The following is a 20,790-nucleotide window of genomic DNA, read 5'->3' as shown; positions in this document are numbered from 1 at the left end:
TGCTGACTGTTTACATCGGAAAAGCATCCGTGCATCCAGGCCCCGCCCACTTTCTCCATAACCTGGAAACAAAGCGGCTGGTAAATAAGGCAGCTGCGGCTGCAACAACACCACATTCCTGGCCAAGCTGCGATCCGCTCAAGGCTGGCAGATGTGCTCTGGCGGTGCTGTCTGCTAAAATGGGCGGAAAAAGAGCGACAAGCAGCCGCCATTGTCATCTAATCTGAACTTGTCTGACAGAGCGAGTGGAAGAAGAAGGGCTGTGTTTTGACAGATTCCAGCCCTGCGATGACGATGGAAACTGGATAGTTGCAGCTTGACTGGGGGGGCTAGCTAACTTTGACAGCCGACTTTCCAACCCTCCCCTCCTGACGAGAACATTCTCATCTTCAGAATGAACGGATGCTGCGGTGCTTTAGTGTTCAGCTAAGTCAGATGGTGTTTATTCCATGGAAACCAGGTGCCGAGACAAACAGGGAACAATGTTGTTAGCCAGTTAGCTAACGTTAAACTTGCTAGCTGCTAGTTAACGGACACTTAATTAGTGGGCTGAGTTAGCCGAACTAACTCAGCCCACTAATTTAGATACACATTAAGTTTATTTTATTTTAATTGCTCACTACATATAATTTAGTTCGAATATTTACTTTCCGGCATATGCTTTTTAATTAATTTATTTATAGTTATTTTGCTCTAGTTAAGCTAGGTGGCTAACCAGCAGTTCTAGGCAGGGCTGTGGTTTCTCTGCAATCTTTTGGCTGCACAAATCGTAGTCTTAGAAATTCGTTACTCAGCGACAGCCATGGCTCAAGAGGCGTTCCCTTTGCATTTTCTAGTCTGGAACAATCAGTACTTGGAGCTCGAGAGCGAGCTGCAGGAGACAGGGGTAAGTGTGGAAGCTGTTTTTTGCTGGTGCTGCCGGTTAATGCGTGTGTGTGTGCTTTTTTAATGAATGCGGTGGGTGCACTGCATTGCGCTAATGATGCTTGTGTGTTTTCCTCTTTGCAGCACGACGTGGAGCGCATCGATCCACGAGGACGCACCCCGCTGGAGCTGGCCGTGTGTCTGGGCCACCTGGAGTCCACGCGTGTGCTGCTCAGACACGCTGCAGACCCGACATACTGCAACGCGCAGGGCTGGACCAGTGAGTGCTAGGCGTCTGCTCAGCTGCTGGGAGGACGAGGAAGCCGACTGTCATCAAACGTGCACGTGTGTTTTAGTCTTGCAGGAGGCCGTGAGCACGGGGGACCCCGAGCTGGTGCAGCTGGTGCTTCAGTACAGAGATTTCAAGAGAGCAACTGAGAGACTGGCAGGCATCCCAGAGCTACTCAGCAAACTGAGACAGGTAAACCAGTTCACCTGGTCTGCTTAACAGTCCAAAAAAAAAACCTAGTCAAATCCCGAATGGCTCAGGTGTTACAGGAGTGTTTACAGTTTGAACTATTAAAGAGAGACTGATCCACCAGGATTTAGTGGTGGAAAGCTTTGGGTTACATCTGACAAAACTGTCTTCTGCTCCCTAAGGCTCGAGACTTTTACGTGGAGATGAAGTGGGAGTTCACCAGCTGGGGTAAGATGATTGTGAAAATATTCCTTTATTTTTATTTTACATGGGTCAATTTCAGCACCACATTAGCTGGACAGCTCCTCTAGCACCAGACTTCATCCAATGGACAAAACTCAGGACAGATTATTGTGCACTCCATGTTTGTTCAAAGCACTAATTTACTAGGGATTAAAGTCCCACTCCAATCATCTTCATCTATTGCAAAAGCGTTCCCAGTTTTTTTAAAATTATGATTATGCTGTTTTTAGCCAAAAAACAAAACAAAAACATGTTGTTTCTAGGACATAGTTTCTACAGAGCGACAGCAGTTCATTAGAAATTTGCTTCTGAGTTGTGGGCGGGACTGTGGGTGCAAAGTAAAGCCGCCTCCTTCTCATCATCCATCTGTTTACACGCTCTCCTGCTTGCTTACAGCCCCTCACCACAACAACCTAATAGGGGTAACAAAAATGGCGAGCAATGGAGCTATCCAGCCGTACAGTTCTGAGCCATCCAAAGAGCTCTCCAACACATAAACAAAATGTGTAGTTTTAGCATTTAAAACTTTTGATTTCGTTGTTTAAAACTAAACTACTTTCAAGTTTGACTCGTTCATTGTTTAATGTAGTATTAAATCTCTCCTAATCAAATCAAAGTTTATTTTTTAAGCACATTTGCTACAAATGTAACACAAAGGTGCTTTACATTGTTAACATATTTGGGAAGTAGAAATTTGGCTTGGTACTGAAGTGGGGAAATTATACATTTTTGGGGGGTTTGTCCACATCAGCGACCCCCATCCCAACTCACATTCACAGAGGGTGCTACCACAGGACACCCCCCCCCCCCACCCCCACCGACCCACCCACCCACTCAAAACAAGAAGCCAGACCCGGGAGATCCCGTGGTCACAACCCAGTTCACTGAGAAGACTTGATCACTGATGTGGAGGATCCCCTGAGGACAACACTGGAGTTGAATGTAAAAGGAATAAAAATACAAAAATGTAAAAAAAAATTGGGAATAACAAAATAAATAGCTAAATAAACATTGATTGATGGATGGATATTAATCACTAAAAGTATTGTGAAAAATGAAAAAGATAAACTAACAAACTACTGACAATGTAACTATAAAATATGTATATTTACTATTTCTAGTAAAATACAGGTATATCAAAGCTAACTTTACATGTTTTGATCGTTTTTCTTCTTCTTGAACTTTTGTGTCAGTGCCTTTGGTGTCAAAAGTGTGTCCCAGTGACGTTTACCGGGTGTGGAAGAGTGGCTCGTGCCTGCGGGTGGACACCACTCTTCTTGGTTTTGAGCACATGACTTGGCTGAAAGGGCGGCGCAGCTATATTTTCAAAGGCGGAGGTTTGTGATTTTTGCCTCTGTTACCACGAGCTGAGATTAAAACAGTGACGTGCGGTCAGGTAAGGCAAGTGAGGCAGAGCCTCACCTGTCATAATCGTGATAAAATAGAAAAAGGTAAATTAAGTAAATATTATTTTCCCCTGATCTGTGTTAAATATACGTTTTCAGTCAACTCAAGACTTTTTCCAGTTTCTGAGGTAAAAATCGCAGAATTTGAGTGTTGCGCGATCGCATACGGAGCGGAAACTCCCATCGTCTCCACACAGCTCCGTGTGAGGCGCTGAAGCGCTGTGCGTCATGTCTGAAGGCAGGGCTCAATGTTAGAGACGTGCGGTGGAAGCCCTGCTATAGGTCTGTAGAAAATGCTTTAGGTGAGGCATGCCTCACCAGCAGGGGCCCGACATGAGGTGACAGCTGCTTGTAGCTACACTGGTGCCGTAGAAACAGAACAGAAAGAGGAGACGTCTATATTGAGAGGGAGAAACTCATTAAACTAAAGGAAAATAAGGAAGACTTTTCCAACAGATCATAGAGCTTTTTTTGGAGAAGGATCAAGACATGGACTCAAAAAGTAAGGCCAAACATGTTTTTCAATGTTTGTTTTTTGAAAATAACATGGGAGTAAGTGGGAACAAAATTTGAGTAAATTCATTTATTTTATTTTTATGATCATTTTCACAGACAATATTTGATAACACTGATTAAAGCACCAGAATTTGAAGTTGGAAAAATACCAGAAATAGTTACTGAGGGTCAAATGTGTGCTGAACACATCTGTATTCTATAATTTGTTTACAATACATATGAATAATTTATACACAAGAAGAGTGTTCTATCCATTTATAAAATAAATATTTTCTGTTGTACAAATATTTTGTTGTGTGTATTTTATAAGCCGTTAGCTGCTGTTGGATGAAAGGTGAAATATTTAGGTCTTTCATTGTAAATCTGACTCCAGAGGAGTCAGTGCCTCACCAGCCATCAACCTCACCGCACGTCACTGGGTTAAAAATAGTTGCCAGTCTTCAAATGCATGAAACATTCAAAGCCTGCTCAGAAGTTTCAGCGTATTTTATGCCTCGGCGTGTTTTCACACATTTTTACCCCGCCGGGCGGTTTCAGATGACGGTGCCGTGGTGATGGAGGTGGACCATGAGAAGCAGGTGGTGTACACCGAGCCGCTCGTGTTGTCTCCGCGTGACGCTCCCTCCCTCCTTGCGGCCATGCAACCGTCGCAAGAGAATACAGCTCAGAGGCTCACGTCTCCCATCGTCTCCACACACCTCAACACTCGCAACATCGCCTTCGAGCGGTAAACCGCACACAAACTATATTACACTTCTCAACAGTTCAGGCTTATACGCTATATATTTACTTTCTTTGTACTTATACACACAGAAATGTTGGAATATTTCTAAGGCTACAACTTGTTTTCATATAATTCATAGGAATAAATCCGGAATCTGGGGTTGGCGTTCAGAGAAGAGTGAGGTCGTCAGCGGGTACGAAGCAAAGGTAATCTGACCCTATTTGAAGAAACTGGGCGGTAATGTTGATAAAACATTTTAATGCATTTTAAAAATTATTTGAAATGTCAGTTCATGTTATTAAGTGATGCAAAATATTTATATAAGAATAAAATGTTTGAAAACGTTGAAAGAAAGAAAAGTTAGCAAGAAGTACTCAGAATACAAGGAAAACTTTTGGTTCTTGTATTTCCTTAATCAAATTTTATTGAAACTAGTGACAAAACATTTGTCTGTGTGAATCCTTATATATAGAAAAATCCCAGAGTGGCCTCTGGGTGGAGTCCTCTACTTTTGAACAAACACTTATCGTTCACTTTACAAAGAGCTGTTTTCTCTGTTGACACCCTCTTCTAAAAATGTTTTGCCCTAAAGTTACAAAAAAAACATTAGAAATATCCCAAAAACTCTAGACAATTAAAGGAGAACTGTTTGCACCAGACAAACGATTGTTTAAAGTCAAGATATACAGAACAAAAAGGTTTATTTATATATATATGTGTTCTAAAAAAATCTGTGTTCATGAGGGTTTATTTTTCTCTGTGTCCAGGTTTACAGTGCTACCAACGTAGAGCTGGTGACTCGATCAAGGACGGAGCATCTTTCAGACCAGGACAAGTCCAGATGTAAAGGTAAAACACAATGTCCTTCTCTATCAAGGGGTGTGATGGAGAAATCAAATCAAATCAAGGTAGTAACTATTGTCTCCGTGTCTAAAGTTCATGTTAACAAATCATTTTGTGTGTTTAAAAACACATTTTCCTTAAAACAACATCCAATTTGTCCACATATATGAATATATATTTTTTGAATACTCAGGTTCAAAAACACCTCTGCAGTCTTTCTTGGGGATTGCTGAACAACATACAACTCATAATGGGGTAAAGTTTTTTATTACCTGCACACTTACACACACTACATTCCAGCCACATGCGCCGTCACATTAACAGATGGATGTTTCTGTCACTCACAGAGCAATGTGTCACAGTGTGCCAGTCCTCACAACCCAACAGCCATCACAGCTGAGGAATACTTTGACCCGGAGTTCAACCTGAACGGCCGGGACATCGGACGACCCACCGAGCTCACCAGCAAAGTGCAAAAGTACAGTGAAGTTGTAAAAAGCAGCTCACTTTCTCCTTTGATGGTTCTGATCATTTGACCTTTTTTTTTTCTTCCTTTACTTCGTCTCCTTTTCTTAGGTTTAAAGCGACGCTGTGGTTGAGTGAGACTCATCCTTTGTCCTTGGCTGAGCAGGTGACCCCCATCATAGACCTCATGGCAATTTCAAACGCCCACTTTGCCAAGCTGCGTGACTTCATCACCCTGCGTCTGCCGCCAGGCTTCCCAGTTAAAATAGGTGGGTGAGAACCGCAAACCTGCAGGTAGATGGTTGCAGGTTTGAATCAGTCCTGCTTTTGTTGTTAGTGGTAAAACAAATGCAGCATTTTTTGAAGTTTGGGGTGTGCTGTCCCCCTGTCCTGCAGAGATTCCCCTGTTCCACGTGTTGAATGCCAGAGTGACCTTCAGTAACCTATGTGGCTGCGATGAGCCCGTCAGCTCTGTGACTCTGCACAAACCAGAGACGCCAGAAGAAGCTGGTAACCTTTTAATCATGGATGTATTCGTTACAGTGATCGTCTTTTTGCTCTTTTAAAATAACTAAGGATTCTCTCAAGGTTTGAGTTTCTTCGTTTGTTTCATTTTTTTAACATTTCATTTTGATTTCTGGAAATTTACTTTGTTTTCCAAATTTTTTTATTTTTTCTTACAAAATCAGAAAAGGTGGGTACTAAGGGAATTTGCTGATTGGATGATGACTTTTGTCCATCATTTCAACAAAATGTTATTTGCCATGAAGCGATACTGGATTTGCCCCTTACCAATCATAACACTTTCATTAGTTCGCTGACGCTGAAAAAACTCAAACGTCATCATCCAACCATTGATGTTATATAGTACCAATCTCTTCCAGTTTCAGTTTTTAAACATTTCATTTTGATTTCTGGAAATTACTCTTGTTTTCTGAAGTATTTCAGTTTGGTTTGGTTTCATTTTTTAAAAATTGTTTTGAGTTCTAAAATGCAATTTGTTTTGCTTTTTGAATTGGTGTAGTAATCTTTTATGTTTTACCGGTGTGTGTTCAGGTCAGTGCCCCCCTCCCTTCCAATGCGAGGTCGATCCCTCCGTCTTTGAACCGCCTGCAGACTACACCACGCTCGGCCCAGGCCGCAGTGAGCCAATGAGGGATGAGGACGACAACCTGTTGCAGTTTGCAATTCAGCAGAGTCTGCTGGACGCCGGCACAGAGAGCGACCAGGTGAGATCCATTCTACCCGCACATCGATTGAAATGCTCAGTGAAGTGAGAGTCTTCCCTCTCTTATCTCTGCACCCTATTTTTCAGGTGACCATCTGGGAGGCCTTGACTAATAGCCGTCCGGTTCTCCAGTCTCCATTGTATGAGGAAGACTCTCAGCTGGAGAGGTGAGCTGACCTCTTAGCTAGGTCTTTGGTTTAAAGCAGGGGTCGGGAACCTTTTTGGCCGAGAGAGCCATAAACGCCACATATTTTGAAATGTAATTTCGAAAGAGCCATACAATAATGTAGTGTCCCTTTCCCACATTGAGGCACGGAGACTTAACCTCTTTCAGGGTTCTTTATTCTGGTTACTGTAGACCGCAACAAGCGCCGTACAATTAATTCAGCAACTCCTCAATCTCTCCCGACGAGACGAGAGAGAGCGCTTCTACCAATTTTATATTCCCCTGCTCCCGCTCCAGCCCTCCCATTTCCCTTGTTTGGCCCATCGCTGAACCCCATTGGTCCAAATTACCTAACAACAGGCTGAGCGACAGAACTGAGGGCCAATCAGATCTCTGCTTGATGCGTTTAATGAACTCCAGAACTTATAACGCGGCCCAACAGCCACGTTAAACTCAGTATGCAACAATATGTTTAAAACTAAATATACAAATGAATGTGTGCATTCGATGTAATTTCAACATTTTTAAAGTACAATAAGTCTGTGGATTCTTTTTAATAACATTGTTATGCTGTTGCTAATAAATGATGAGTATTTCTCGTGGTGGTTTTGCTGATGGTCTAGTCTGGTTGATACGTGGTGAGTTTCTGCTTCATGCAGGCGTTGAGACTTTAAACGTGATCGTAGGTCTGAATGTTCTGTAGATGTGACAAAGACGGCTCACATGCAGATACGGAGCCAAACACACACTCACACGCTGCAGTGAGTGACGGGCAGCGGGTTTTACGTTTTTACAATCCCTGCGCGGTTCACCTTACTGACCGTGCCCACAACTCCACCCTCACCCCCTGCTTTCTCCCTCACACATCCCGTCCCCGCAACTGCGCGCTCTTTCTCAGAGACGGGAGCGCGCAGTTTTAGGCACGGCAATTCACAGGTTTCCGGCTGGTACAAACTCTGTGAAATAATAGATAATAGTAAAGTGACAGTGCTGGCGCAGTTTTTTCTCTCTAAGCACCGCTACTACTGCGCGCCTCTGGCATCGCATCGCGCCTGAGAAGGAGTGGTCTAATGGAAAAAAAGTATAATTAAAGATTTGTCTGCGAGCCACATGTGACCATCAAAAGAGCCATATATGGCTCGCGAGCCATAGGTTCCCGACCCCTGGTTTAAAGTATTGAATTTGATACATAAAATAAACTGATCAACTCCAATCTGTCAGAAATGTTTAAATTAGTTGCCCCTACAATTTATAAACATTAACTAAACTGCAAGTTCATAGGAAATCTTTCTTTGCTTGGAAAAGGTTTGACTCTTGGAGTATTTAATTAACTGTGTGTAATTAGAGTTCTGTGATTAGTTTTTTCTTCTTCTATCCTCTCTTGAGAGCAGAACTTCATTCAACCTTTAATGAAAATCTGAAGTGAAGCTATCCTGATAATTGACTTTTTATTGTTTAATAAAACTTGACATGATTTCTTCATTTTTCTGTCTTCAGGGCGATCCAGGAGTCCCTGACGCTCTCTCTGGCCAGCAGAGATGGAGAAGACATGGCCGACTCCAACCAGTCGTCTTCCGTGTCCCCTTTGGAGCCCGCCGCGTCCCCGCCGCTCTCCTACAACCCAACCAGCGACCCGCGCCTGTCTGAAAACTTTGGTGTGGCGAGCAGCTTCGATGAACAGATGCGCATCGCCATGGAGCTGTCCTGCCGGGAGCAGGAAGAGATGGACAGGTGAGGCGTTCGTTCTCGCCACCTGAGATAATACATTTAAATACCGGTATGTTTTTTTAACCCAGAGTTGTGCAGCCAAGAAAAGTCAAAGAAGCATAAAAAAGGTTTGAATGTTGTAAAACATTTTGCTTTTGAGTTTGACACAGAACTAAACCCAATGAAATGTCGTTTTTAAGAATTGAGTGGAGTTAACGCGACTTCTGATGAACTACGAAAACACATTGCATTCCCTCAAAAGAAAGAAAATGTTTTTTATGAAAAAATGTAAGTCTGTTTTAATAAAGACAATTTAGTTTAGTTGTTAACCTAAAAAAATCTTCAAACTTTTTCTAAAAAGAAAAAAAAGTATTTTGAAGACAATATAAAGCAGTTTATTAAAGAAAAACAACTTAGTTTTAGTTTTGAGTTTTGTTCAGAAGGAAGCAGTCACATCTGCTGGACTAGAGTAGTGTTTGGCCAAGACCAGACAGCACATGCTGTCTGTCCAGAAAAATCGGATATGCATTCTTATAAAGGTAGTGAAAACCTTTTTTTGTTGAAACAAAGAATTTTCCTTTAAAGAAAAACAACCTTTTGACTTTCATTTTCACATAAAAAATTCAATTTTTACATTATTCGTTCATATTTATAGAGTAACTTTTGTTGAAAGAAATTTGCTCTCAAATTAAAACTAGCTCCAAGAATTTGATCATTTTCACTTCCTGTGGATTATAGTAGCAAAAAAAGAAAATGACCATTTGGAATTCATGTACCGTATTTTCCGGACTATAAGTCGCCCTTTTTTTCATAGCCTGGCAAGGGGTGCGACTTATACTCCGCAGCGACTTATATTAGAAATAAATTGAAATAAATACATTGTTAACCCTCCTGTTATGTTCATTTGTGAGGAACAGAGATGATGTTCCTGGGTCAATTTGATGTATGAGGTATGTTAAGTGTTAAGAGTATGTTAAGTGACTCAGAGAATCAGCAAACTTTTTTTACAGTAAGATCTTGAAGGCTAAAAACATAATATTCTATTTTCCAATGATTTCATAGATTCAGAAATGCAATAAAAAGGACAACTGTATCTACAAATACAGGATGAAAACAGAGTATTAGTTGCCCAATGATGCTTCATGAAAGCAATAAATAAATATGAGAAAGAATTACTGTGAAATTATGAGATAAACAGTCTGCTATGATTGTGTCACATGAGTTTGTGAAAGTTATTAGTTCTTGGTCTCAGGTTTTGTCAAATTTCCCGACAAAATGCGACTTATAGTCCAGTGTGACTTATCTGTGGTTTTTTTCTATTTTATAATGCATTTTTGGGCTGGTGCGACTTATACTCCGCAGCGACTTATAACTCCGGAAAATACGGTACTTAAACTAGCAAATAAAAAAAAAAGGATGAGGGTGGAACGATTTGTCCCACAAAATTCCAGTTATTTCAACATTGAAATAAATTGATAATAATTTAACTTGAAACAGTTAGACACAATTATAGTGACAATTCACAAAAAAGATGTATAGTAGAGCTGCAAATGTAGCTGCAAATCTTTTCAGATTTGCGTTTAACATATTTTTTTTATTTTTGTTTGACTCAATCTCTTTTATTTATTCTGGCAATTTTCATTTTACTTGTCGACATGCGCCTACTAAATGCTGCTCTGAAAGCATCACAGCCAAAGGGCTGACAGCTTTAATAGAACTAGAACGTCTCTTAACCTTAAAGAAAAACAAATTTGAAGAAGAACTGCATCTAAAAACTCTAAAAGACAGGTGAGCTTCCTGAATTTTTGCAAATATAATATTCAAATCTTTACCGGTATTTGGACTACGTCTGACAAGTAAAGCTTCAAAAAACATCATCGGCCTAAATGTAATGAAATTCTGGCTTTGTAATAGTCTTCAAGTCAATATGAGAATCTGTTAGAATTTAGCTTGAGAAGAAGTTGCACATGTTAGAATCCATTAGAGCCTTTCTGATGCACAGACCTTCAATATCCTAAGAGCACAACTTGGACTCTCACAACCTTGTAAGGAAACTCGGCCTTTCCTAAGACAACAGTACCGTAAATTCCGGACTACAAAGCGAACCCAATTACAAGCTGCACCCTCCCATTTTCACGTGTTTAATTACTTTTATACATACACAAGCCGCGTCGGAGTACAAGCTGCGCATGTGTTAGGCGACATTGTCATCCTGACAGATCACGTCCTGAATCCCAGAGTAAGTGTGATTCATTAGCACACTGTGGGTGGAGTCAGCTTTGCCTCAGGCTCATGTATTTGAGTATGTCAACATCTGTCAAACAGCACGGACCTCTATTCTGTTCACAAGTTCCTCAGTTATGGTGTTTTTATTTCATTTTTTTTTTTTTACTTATTGACAATCTAGGTATCATACATAAAATTACAAACAGTAACCATATAATCAACATTACATCCCTCAGTTATGATGAGGAAATTTACATCTGCGATTCCCCATTTCCCATGAGTCTTAGGGGCTAAAGGCGGGGCCAACGCCCGGCTCGCCATACTGTTGTACGTGTTTAAGAATGAGCAAGTATCAGCAGTGCATGGAGGGGTGAACGGGAAAAGCTCTCCTTCCGCTTGTGTCGCGGCAGCGTTATGGGAGTAACAGGGCTGGTTAAAAAAACACACCGGTAAAATAAGGCAGCGGCGACTGAAAAGCGCGCGCCTCAGCGCGGCGCGTGCGTCAGAAGTCAGAAGCCTCTGCGCTCCGCTCCCGCCCCGCGCGCTCCTCGTCTCCCCTTCCTATCTACCCCGACAGCTCTGGCCAGGTCGGCTCCAAGAAGGAGCACTTCGTCCCCATTGCACCGGTGGAAGGAGCAAATCGTGTCTGTGCAGAGCAATCGGACTTAATACTGATCGTTTTGTGTATGACGGGCGGATGCGTTGTTACGTGTGGGAGACTTCAGACTGCCATCGGCCCCGCAGCTCTATAAGAGCAGCAGGAGAAGATTTCTCCAGCTCACACGGAGGCTGTGAGCTGGAAGCAAAATTCCGCTCAGTCCTTAGAAACCTTAAAATGATCACGTCGATTTGTGTTTCCAGTCGTGTCCCGACAAAATAAAGGCTGATGTTATTCCCACATATTTACGTGCAGCCAGCCGAGTCACTATGACTCAGAGGTAAATTCACTCCATGCGCTGTTTTCTCTGTCACGCAGCTGACCAGCTTTTCCAAACCCGTTGGTGATGGTGGATTTTTTTACGCTGCTTTTAACGATTGCTTTTAACTTGAAAGCTGCATCATACCGTAATGGCGATCACGTGCACGTTGGGTCTAATGGCACCAAAGGATTCTGGGATGCGGCTGGGCATGCGTGTTTCGTTTTGTTGAACCATGACTGAAGTGTCTAAGACCTGAAGTCAAGTCCATGCTGTTTGGCTGCTAACAGGTGTGTAGTAAAATAAAAGCCTTGTGCTTGGTGTTAGATAGAGAATTCAAACCATTCACTGAGATCGAAAGTACGTACATGGCGGCCGCCAATTAAATCCATAAATTAGCCGCGTCACTGAATAAGCCGCAGGGCTGTAAGCGCAGGAAAAAAGTAGCGGCTTACAGTCCGGAAATTACGGTAACTCCACAGCAAAACCCCCCTTAATAAATGAAGCTTCAATGGAAATATTGCAACACCTTTGATTTGATTCACGAATCAAGATCATCAATTCTCAGATCAAACCACAATTCCTACTGTTTAATAGAAATATCTCTGAACGGCTGCTTTGTTTGTCTTTTTACTGGAGGTATGAAGTCTAATTAATTTATACTTTTGTTTAGAACAGGAGATCAAAATCAACAAAACATAAAAATGCACAAAAGCTTTTGAAAATAAATTTGATATTTATCACTTTAAACCAAGTCACACTCAAACGGTTTTCTGTCAACTTCCTGGTTAACTTCAACAGAAAAACAAAATCCATCCTCGAAGTTTTGCTGACTCCAGGTACAGTAGAGATTGCATGGACGCAGTAAAAGAAGATGCAGAAATAAAAACTGTCTCTTCTAACTTAAAAAGTCCTTGAATCTGAAACTGACAGAAATGTTTTATAAACTGACTATTTTTTTCATCCTTACTGAAAATGCCAAAAAACAAAAACGCCAACACTGAATATGTTTTACAGACGTTTTGTTTTGATTGTGTACTAAATATCAAACATTGTACTACAAATTCTATAGTGATAATCACTTTGCCTGAGATCGATCCATCGATACATCCATCCATCCATCCATCCATCCATCCATCCATCCATCCATCCAAACCCGCTGAGTCTCTGAAGTATTTTTACAGAAGCGATCTCAAGCATCCCAAACATTTGTACTTGAATTTTCGGGAACAGACGGGGATTATCTGAGTATTTGGAAACACCTTGTCAAAACTGTCATTTTCATCACGGTTCTGATAGGTTCCTCTCTTGTTTTGCTGCAGGAAGCAGAAGGAAGAAGAGGAGGAGCTGGAGAGAATCCTGCAACTGTCTCTTACTGAAAAGTGAAGAAACCACAGCAGCTGAGGCAGGTCCACACTGTGGAGCAATCACCTTAATTTATTTCCTTCTGTTTTTATCCTGATGTGTTAAGTTATTACAAATATTTAGTCTTTTCCACGAGAAGGCTGCTACCAGATAAGAGGGATGAGAATGCTGAACAGATGTGAGAGAAATGGTTACCGTGTCAGGATGGATGGACGGAGAAAGGGTGATGAGGATGGAGGGAAATCTTTATTTCTTTTTTATGGAACAGTTTTCACATTCAATCTGTCTTTGGGTGTTAAACCTGAAACCTACAGCATAATCTACTACAAAGGTGACGAAAGCTGTGGATAAATATTCTTTACTAGTAAGTGTGAAAAAGAAACTACAAAGATTATCCTCATTTGTACTTATTTCCTTTCAATGAGCACAATTTAATCTGTTTGTGTTTTTTTGTGAGCAGAAATAAATGACTTTTTATCTGCAAATCAGAAAAGTAAGACCTGATCAGTGTGTCTGAACAGGATCTATCGTTTTTGGAAAAATGCAGATTTGGAGGGGTTTTGTTGTATGTGTGTGTGTGTAACTTTCACAAAACCTAAAATAAATTTAAAAAAAAAACTACAAATTCTGAATTGCAGAAAACTGTTTTGGATTATTGTTAATAAATGACAGCAAAACACATTTCATCAAGTGCATCACCAAAGCAAAAACATTAAGATGACACAATTGTTGGCTAAAAACTGCTGTACTTTCTTTGCAGTTTGCTTCGTTTGCATCTTTCCTAAATGTGTCTGGGTTTAGATTTTCCAAAATGTATTGCAGATCTGCGCCAAAGAAATGCTACACAACAAGCTTTAATTTAAACACAAAAATGATGAGAAAGCATGATCATTCGCAGAGAGTAAACGTCTAATGAAATAAATTTGGTAAAATGTGAAGTGTGACGCTCTTCACAAACAGTACTTCACTATTTCCACTAAATTTTTACAAACTATTTTAGACTGGATTTCTTTTCTTAAATAATAGAAATATACATACATCTTTTTTTTATCTCATAACATATAAAGTAATTTGTGTCTAAACTCTCTTCAGTTCTGTTCCATCTGGTTCACATTTGATTCAATTCACTGATTCTGACTGAAACTCACGTTTGTTAAACATGTATCTTTTCTGTGAAACATTTAGTGTGTCATTCTGTATCACTGAACTAATAAAACTGACTTTTTCCTAGTTCACTAGCATGCCAGTAAGTGGGTAAAGCTCATGTACATTTAATTTTTTCATTTTTACATTTCCGTCTTCCCCTTTCTTCCTGTTCAGACGTGAATGATTACTTTTTATGGTTGCTCTCCACACCTTCCAGGGCTGTGAAGGTCACGGTTCAGGCTTTTGAGCTGCTAGAAGACCACCCTGCCGTCCCACTGAGGCGTTTTTCTGCATGTTGACTTTTGATCCCAATGTTTCCATCGTCACATGAGCTGTACAGGTTTTCTCTTCGCTTCCTTATTGCCTCCTTAAATTCATCGTCCTCCTGAACTAGTAGAAACAAAATCACGCGTCATTAATCGGGTTAATTATTTAATCTTGTTTTGATACGAGTGGTATTTGAAATGAAAATAAAAAGGAGTCAGTCACCCAGATCGAGCCTTGGTTTGGGAGGCCTGTGATCGTCTGGATAAATGTATTCACCAGACGGGGACTCTTCTGAATGAGGATCCAGCTCCCCGTTGCTCTGCGACCGCAGCATCGGGGCCACCTGTGCTTTGGGTATGGCTTTAGATGGGTGTGGGGGGGTCGGCATCACCTCTGCAGGAAGGAAACATTTGTCAGGAAGGCTTACAAACGATCCACCGTCTGTAAAAGCCGCCTTCTGCTTTACCGATGCGGGTGTCGTAGGCCTGGGAGGCAGTGTATGGATGAACACGGTAATCGGTCTTTTCCATGAAGTATTCGATTACTTCATTCAACGAGGATACAGATACCTATAGAACAAAAGCCACATGTTCATTTTTATTGCATATATTCCTTCATGTTGTACACAGAACACGTCATGAATCTTTAATTTCATCTGTTTGCCCAAACATACTGATAAACTGATAAACGCCTTCCAGTTTTCTTCTTTTACTCTTTGTTTTATATTTACTGATAAACTTACATCAAATACAAACGGTTCAAAGTTCTGAGTATGCACGTAACCATAGAAACCAAAAGTTTGCTTTGTTTTCCCTATAATTGCACTGCAAAAATCAAGCTAAAATTCACTTCTTTTCTGTATTAAATCTTTTGTCTTTCAAGTTTTAGCTTTAATGAAGTCTCTGACAGCCATATTCTTTAACCCAAACCCAGATGACATTTTAGAAAGCAGCCAAACCATTTTCAGAGTTTTATTTTGTTCCAGTTGTAACAGTTTGTTCTCTTATTGTGTTTTGTTGGCCTTTTTACTTCAAAGTCTGTGCTCCTTAGCAGCATTGGTACTTTTACTGCAACTATAAGTACCTGGCAAGTACTACTTTTGTCTATTGTTTTGTACTCCATGTGTCACTCTCCCTACAATGACCACACAACTGCAGTGTTGATCAGCTGACTGTGTTTTCTTGCAGGCCAGGAAGATGTTGCTTCATTTTTGAAATGCGATGGTTGCGTTGAAAACTGTCCTTTTTTTGTACTCACTGGTGTGTCCAGCTCAATGACGAACCCGGAGTTTGTGGAGGTCACCCTGTAGTTCTTTTTGACATACCCACTGAAACAGAATGTTATGACATAACACAAAATAAAAATAAAAAAGAAGTGCTTTGAACAGTCTGTTCTATTTTTGGGAGTGGTTTGAATAGACTTTTTTTTAGTTTTTCTCATGCTTCATGTGTTTTTAAAACAGTTTGGATGGTTGAGGACTTTCTTGTTGACTCTTTTTATCTGATCACAAGTTCTATAAGCTTTTAAAAATATGTTACAACACTCAAAGACAATGAAAGGGCTCCTTGTCTTATTTTTGTCCCATTTAGTTCAGTTCTAAGTTCCACACTCAGAAAAGCTGTGGGGGGGGGGGGGGGTAGGATTTCTGACCTGGCCGTCCGCTGTCTGAGGGTCAGGGCATAGTTGTTGGGCAGGGTTGATGGGCGGAGGATGATGCCTCCGTTTTGTGGGTTCTCCTCCAGCATCTGCTCAGCCTCCTTTCGAGTCACATCATAGAAGCATCTGCAGGTTTAAAGGAACCGATGTTTACCTCTCTATTGGTTTTCCGTTCAGACGGGAAGTCCTTGAACTTACTCTGGCATTCCCGGTTTTGTGCTTTTAGGAGAATCGGTCATGGACTCAGACTGCAGGAAAGATGGTCGGGGTGGGAGGGCTGGACGAGAATGGTGTGAAACTCTTTTTTTCTCTTGTTTCAGAGCATCCTCCAGTTTTACTCTCTGACCCGGCATCAGTTCCAGCTTGTTGGGAAGCTCTTTCTGCCGGAACACACAAACACAGATCATCTGCAAACTGTCTAGACATTACAGCAGTATTGTGGGAGACTGGAGCACCTTTTTATCAGAAAAAAAAACTACCAAAGGGTTTCTAGAAACCTTCATGATTATTGTAATAATTATTGGCTTTCAATAGCACTTTCTATTCCCCTTTACAAGGTAGAAGTTCCCCTAGTTTGTATGTTTTTAAGTGTATCTTTTCTTGAAGTACTGTGAGCCAAACTATCATCTAACCTTTAACCAACACATTTTTTTCTTCTGATTTCATAGTCAATCATTTATTACCAAAAAATGCAAAACATGTGCAGTTAAACCAGTTTGAACTTGGACTGTTGGCAGTAAATGTAACTTTATGTGTAGATATATATATATATGAGCATGTGTTACTTTGGCCATGGTCAAGATGTAGCCCCTCCACTCCTCCCCAGTGTCGGCATTCTCCATCTGCAGATGTATGCATGGAAAAAAAAAACACAGAAGTGATGGGGGAAAAAAAATAAATAAATAAAAAAGCTATTTAAAATTGACCCTAAAGTTCAATGAAATATTTCACAGTAACTGCAACAAACCTTTAGCTGCACCTCCTCTTTGGGCAGAGAGAGGATAAAGACAGTCTCCTCCTTCTTTTTGTAGGAAGACTCCAACTGCATGGTTTTCAGCTGTGACAGGTCCATCTTTTCAGTGTACTGTGATAATCGCAAGCATGAAAATGTTTTTGCTATTAATCAGGCTTTTTATAGTTTTACACTTAATTAAATCTTTTTTTTTACCGTTTACTGATCAGAAATGCTAAATAATCTGGGTGTTTTCTTACTGATTCCTGTGTGTCATCTGTGTACAGAAACAGAGAATCTCCTCTGAGCTCCACATAGTAGGGCTTGAAATCCTGAAAGTTGCAAAAACAATTTCAACTTGCTGTGGATGACCTTTAAACAGTGAGGGTGATTAAAAAATGTCACATGATAGAAGAACCAAGGGGTCCTCAGATCTCAAACATAGATAAATACTAAATTAACTACAAATGATGTAAAGTCTCTGTCATGAAAAAATGTATTGCATCTTCGTTTTGTCAGCCAGCTCTGGCCTTATGGTAGAGTGTCCGCCCTGAGACTGGAAGGATGTGAACTCCAGTCGAGGCTGAGTCAATCCAAAGACTAAAAAGGAGACTCAATGTTTTCTTGTTTGACACTCTGCATTATTGGAGGGTTAAACCACCAAATGGCTCCTGAGAGCGGCTGTGTCTGCAGCTCACCGCTCCCCCAGAGGATGGCGCAAATGCGCAGAACAAATTCCACACACCTACTGTAGGTGCAGCTGAAATGACTTTAACTATAGAAGGAAATTTTCAAACTATTCAGAATCCATTTTTTTCCACAAACAAGAAAATATTTTATTTCAAGTTTTAAGCTTCCATTGATGTTTTGTCTATATATATATATATATATATATATATATATATATATATATATATATATATATATATAAATCCTATATCCTAAAATCCTAAATTCCTTAACTCTGAATCTACTTGCAAGCAAAAACATTTGTGATTTTTTTGTTTTCTGAGCTGTATATAAAAATTCTGATATATAATGCATACTGTCATGTTAAAAAAACACGTCACTTTATCTCAGATAGCTAACTCTTGTGATTCAGGTTAATGTTTCAGCAACTAACAGGCCAATAATGTCTGCAAACAGGGAAAGCGGAACAACCGAACACTAAGTTTTCTTGCAGTTGTTCTATAAACTAAACTAAACTAATCAGACTGAAAAAGTGTTTGAGAACAAAAATGAGAACAATTATTGATGTGAAAGATATTGATGTAGATGTGTGTATCTTTGGTGTTTTTTTTTTTTTGTGGCAATAGGTAAAGACAGAATGACAAGGGTTGTGATTTATCTGAGTTTACAGTTACTGACTCTCTGGATCCAACATAGTCAAGATTATTTTTGAGCCTCAAAGCCAACAATTGAGGTACTTTAATTTATGTGCCATAACAATAGGTGGATTTCACAACTATAATCTGTTATCTAGACTGACATTAGCACATTTGTCTTTACTCCTACCTTATCTTTGGAGCGTTTCTTCTGCATGCGCCCTTGAAAGTAGAGAGGCAGAGCAGTGATGGTCTCCCTCCTTTTGTGGACAACCCTGCTGCTGAGCGACATTGTCCAGTTACTGTGTAATCCACAGGCTTCCTCTGTTTTTTACTGTTGCTCCGTTTACTCCTGTTTTTCTGAGCAGAACAGTCGTCACGAAGAGTTCGACTGATTCCTGGGAAAGGGTTGTCTCAACCGTTTTAGTTCTTATCTGAGTTGACCCGTGACTTGTAAGCCTCTGTTGATGAAATTGCCTCCTTTCCTATACTTTCTTGCACTGTAAGGACTGGGAAGGAGGAAATGCTGCTCTGATTTACGAACAAGGAAGTGGTGGCATGAATACTCCCAAATCAAGATCTCCTTTTGTACTTTGAACTACAGCAGAACTCAAGACACTGACTGTTTTTGCACCACCTACTCAAGCAACAAAATCGTGCACACACAAACACACTTTCCTGTTTCGGGTATTTAAGAGGACACGGGACACACTTTTTCAAATGGCTCCTCTGTTTTCAGACAAAAAAAAGAACGATATTAGGACCTAAAGTGTTGAAAGGATTTTCCTCCCAACGGTGTTAACTATCCCCATAAAATGTGACACATACAGTAACTCCAGCTCCAATCAGATTAATCATTACTTTCCTTTATCTTTTTTCAAAGTTGTCAAATTATTGACCTTTAGAGCATTGAAATAAAATCCTAAGTATTATCTTTGTTTCCTTATTGTGTTTAGCGGACTAAACCCTCCCTCCACCACTCACATCACATCACTTTGATTCAAGCCAAATTCAAATAATCTGACTTTTTCCACTTTATGTGGAGCTTTTTCTTCAATGCTACTGCCTGATATTCCACTTAAACCAGGGGTCTTCAGCCTTAAACAGTAAAAAAAAAGTAAAAGTAAAAAAATCTAGAAGGAGCCTAACTTTTACCCTTCAGGAAAATTTAATGCTGATTTGCTGGCATTGAATTGTGACTTTTAAAAACAAATGTGAAATTGTGTCCAGCAGGGACATTTTTGACATGAAAAAGTCATATATACAGTACAGACCCAAGTTTGGACACACCTTCCCATTCATTTGAATAAGAAGGTGTGTAAAAAACTTTTGGTCTGTACTGTATAAAGAGAAACTAGTATTTTCCTGAGATTTTGATTTTTACAATTTGGCAGAAGGTTGCATGACGTCCTGTTAAAATTAGATGCCTTGTGCCAAACAGGATCATCCCAGTGCAGCTCATGTTCTCCTAGACAACACAAGACACTAATGGCAGGTTCTCTTGTTCTCTGGTGAGCCGCCATCCTTTTTCCTACTTAATACTGCTGTTAACCCGAACATAAACAGGAATTTGCTGGTTTATGATCAAGGAGAAAAGCAACTCCCCTCTGGATAGCTACTAACCATGTTGTGCAGCATTAGATGATGTGTGTTTTCAACTGATAAAATAAACGGAGTAATCAGACTTTTTACGAAAGGTTTCCTAATGAAAATCTGTGTATTCCGGAGGCGGCGTATAGAGCAAACACGGGCTCTAGATGTTAGCAGGAATGCAAAAACCTTTATTTTACTTCGAGGTGCACCTCAGCATTAATTTATAAACTAAATCTGAATTGGATGCTGATTTAGTAACCCTTGCTTTGAAAATTTTGTATTATTCTATTTATCTTCAGCCACTATGGAGAGAAAAGAGCCACACGTGGCTCTGGAGCCTTATGTCGGAGACCCCTGATTTAATTGCTGGTGATCTGCATTAATTACTTTTTTCAAGTGCTTACTTATTAAGAAAAAACAATTCTCTTAATTTTTTTCTTCCTTACTCTTAAACTAGACACATACTGGCAAGCTTCAGAGACCCTAACATGGGGGGTGGGGTTATGGGATTGTGGGGGCGATGGTTCATTTGCTTGCATGGATGCAGACACCGCTGAGGACATGCTTTGTGTCAGTGCTGGTCCCTCTCAGCGGCTACCATCCTCCCATGAAATCCTTCATCCCAGATGAGATCCCAGAGAGGCGCACAGAAAGAAGAGGAACCAGACATTGTTCTTCATCACGGGGCCCCTTAATGGTGCTT

At 40.4% G+C, this 20,790-nt stretch overlaps 2 protein-coding genes across 4 annotated transcripts; one reads left to right on the top strand and one right to left on the bottom strand.

The window, feature by feature from the left end:
• The first annotated feature begins 114 nt into the window (after positions 1–114).
• Positions 115–15,945, top strand: ankrd13d (ankyrin repeat domain 13 family, member D). Of its 2 annotated transcripts, XM_020706527.3 has the most exons (17): positions 115–460; positions 837–886; positions 1,009–1,144; positions 1,221–1,345; positions 1,525–1,570; positions 2,779–2,922; positions 4,045–4,234; positions 4,371–4,437; positions 4,999–5,080; positions 5,268–5,329; positions 5,422–5,552; positions 5,651–5,808; positions 5,936–6,049; positions 6,596–6,768; positions 6,855–6,934; positions 8,431–8,664; positions 13,106–15,945. In XM_020706527.3, the coding sequence occupies exons 1-17, from the start codon at positions 403–405 to the stop codon at positions 13,167–13,169; spliced, it is 1,914 nt and encodes a 637-aa protein (XP_020562186.1). In that variant the 5' UTR covers positions 115–402; the 3' UTR covers positions 13,170–15,945. The 2 variants fall into 2 exon arrangements, with proteins under 2 accessions (XP_020562186.1, XP_004073278.1); XM_004073230.5 differs by lacking the exon at positions 115–460 and having other exon boundaries at positions 652–886.
• On the bottom strand, positions 13,376–19,054 carry LOC101163907 (signal-transducing adaptor protein 1). Of its 2 annotated transcripts, none has more exons than XM_011480080.4 (10): positions 18,685–19,054; positions 17,430–17,501; positions 17,185–17,301; positions 17,003–17,059; positions 16,416–16,597; positions 16,212–16,343; positions 15,819–15,888; positions 15,028–15,130; positions 14,784–14,954; positions 13,376–14,684 (listed from the first exon to the last, which is right to left on the bottom strand). In XM_011480080.4, exons 1-10 carry the CDS (start codon positions 18,784–18,786, stop codon positions 14,530–14,532), a joined length of 1,161 nt encoding a protein of 386 aa, XP_011478382.2. In that variant the 5' UTR covers positions 18,787–19,054; the 3' UTR covers positions 13,376–14,529. The 2 variants fall into 2 exon arrangements, with proteins under 2 accessions (XP_011478382.2, XP_020562190.2); XM_020706531.3 differs by having other exon boundaries at positions 13,376–14,679.
• Positions 19,055–20,790: the final 1,736 nt, after the last annotated feature.

Source organism: Oryzias latipes, chromosome 10, assembly GCF_053564925.1.
Source record: "Oryzias latipes strain Hd-rR chromosome 10, Olatipes_Hd-rR_3.1".
NCBI lineage: Eukaryota > Metazoa > Chordata > Actinopteri > Beloniformes > Adrianichthyidae > Oryzias > Oryzias latipes.
Note: the sequence above shows the minus strand (reverse complement) of the source record. Positions and strands in the feature narration are given on the sequence as shown.

Coding starts and splice junctions, on each gene's coding strand:
- ankrd13d (XM_020706527.3), top strand. CDS start 403: ATGCTGCGGTGCTTTAGTGTTCAGCTAAGTCAGATGGTGTTTATTCCA. Junction 4,235..4,370: donor CGCAACATCGCCTTCGAGCG/GTAAACCGCACA, acceptor TATAATTCATAG/GAATAAATCCGGAATCTGGG. Junction 5,553..5,650: donor CTCACCAGCAAAGTGCAAAA/GTACAGTGAAGT, acceptor TCCTTTTCTTAG/GTTTAAAGCGACGCTGTGGT.
- LOC101163907 (XM_011480080.4), bottom strand. CDS start 18,786: ATGTCGCTCAGCAGCAGGGTTGTCCACAAAAGGAGGGAGACCATCACT. Junction 17,060..17,184: donor AAGAGGAGGTGCAGCTAAAG/GTTTGTTGCAGT, acceptor ATACATCTGCAG/ATGGAGAATGCCGACACTGG. Junction 16,344..16,415: donor ACAAAACCGGGAATGCCAGA/GTAAGTTCAAGG, acceptor TTAAACCTGCAG/ATGCTTCTATGATGTGACTC.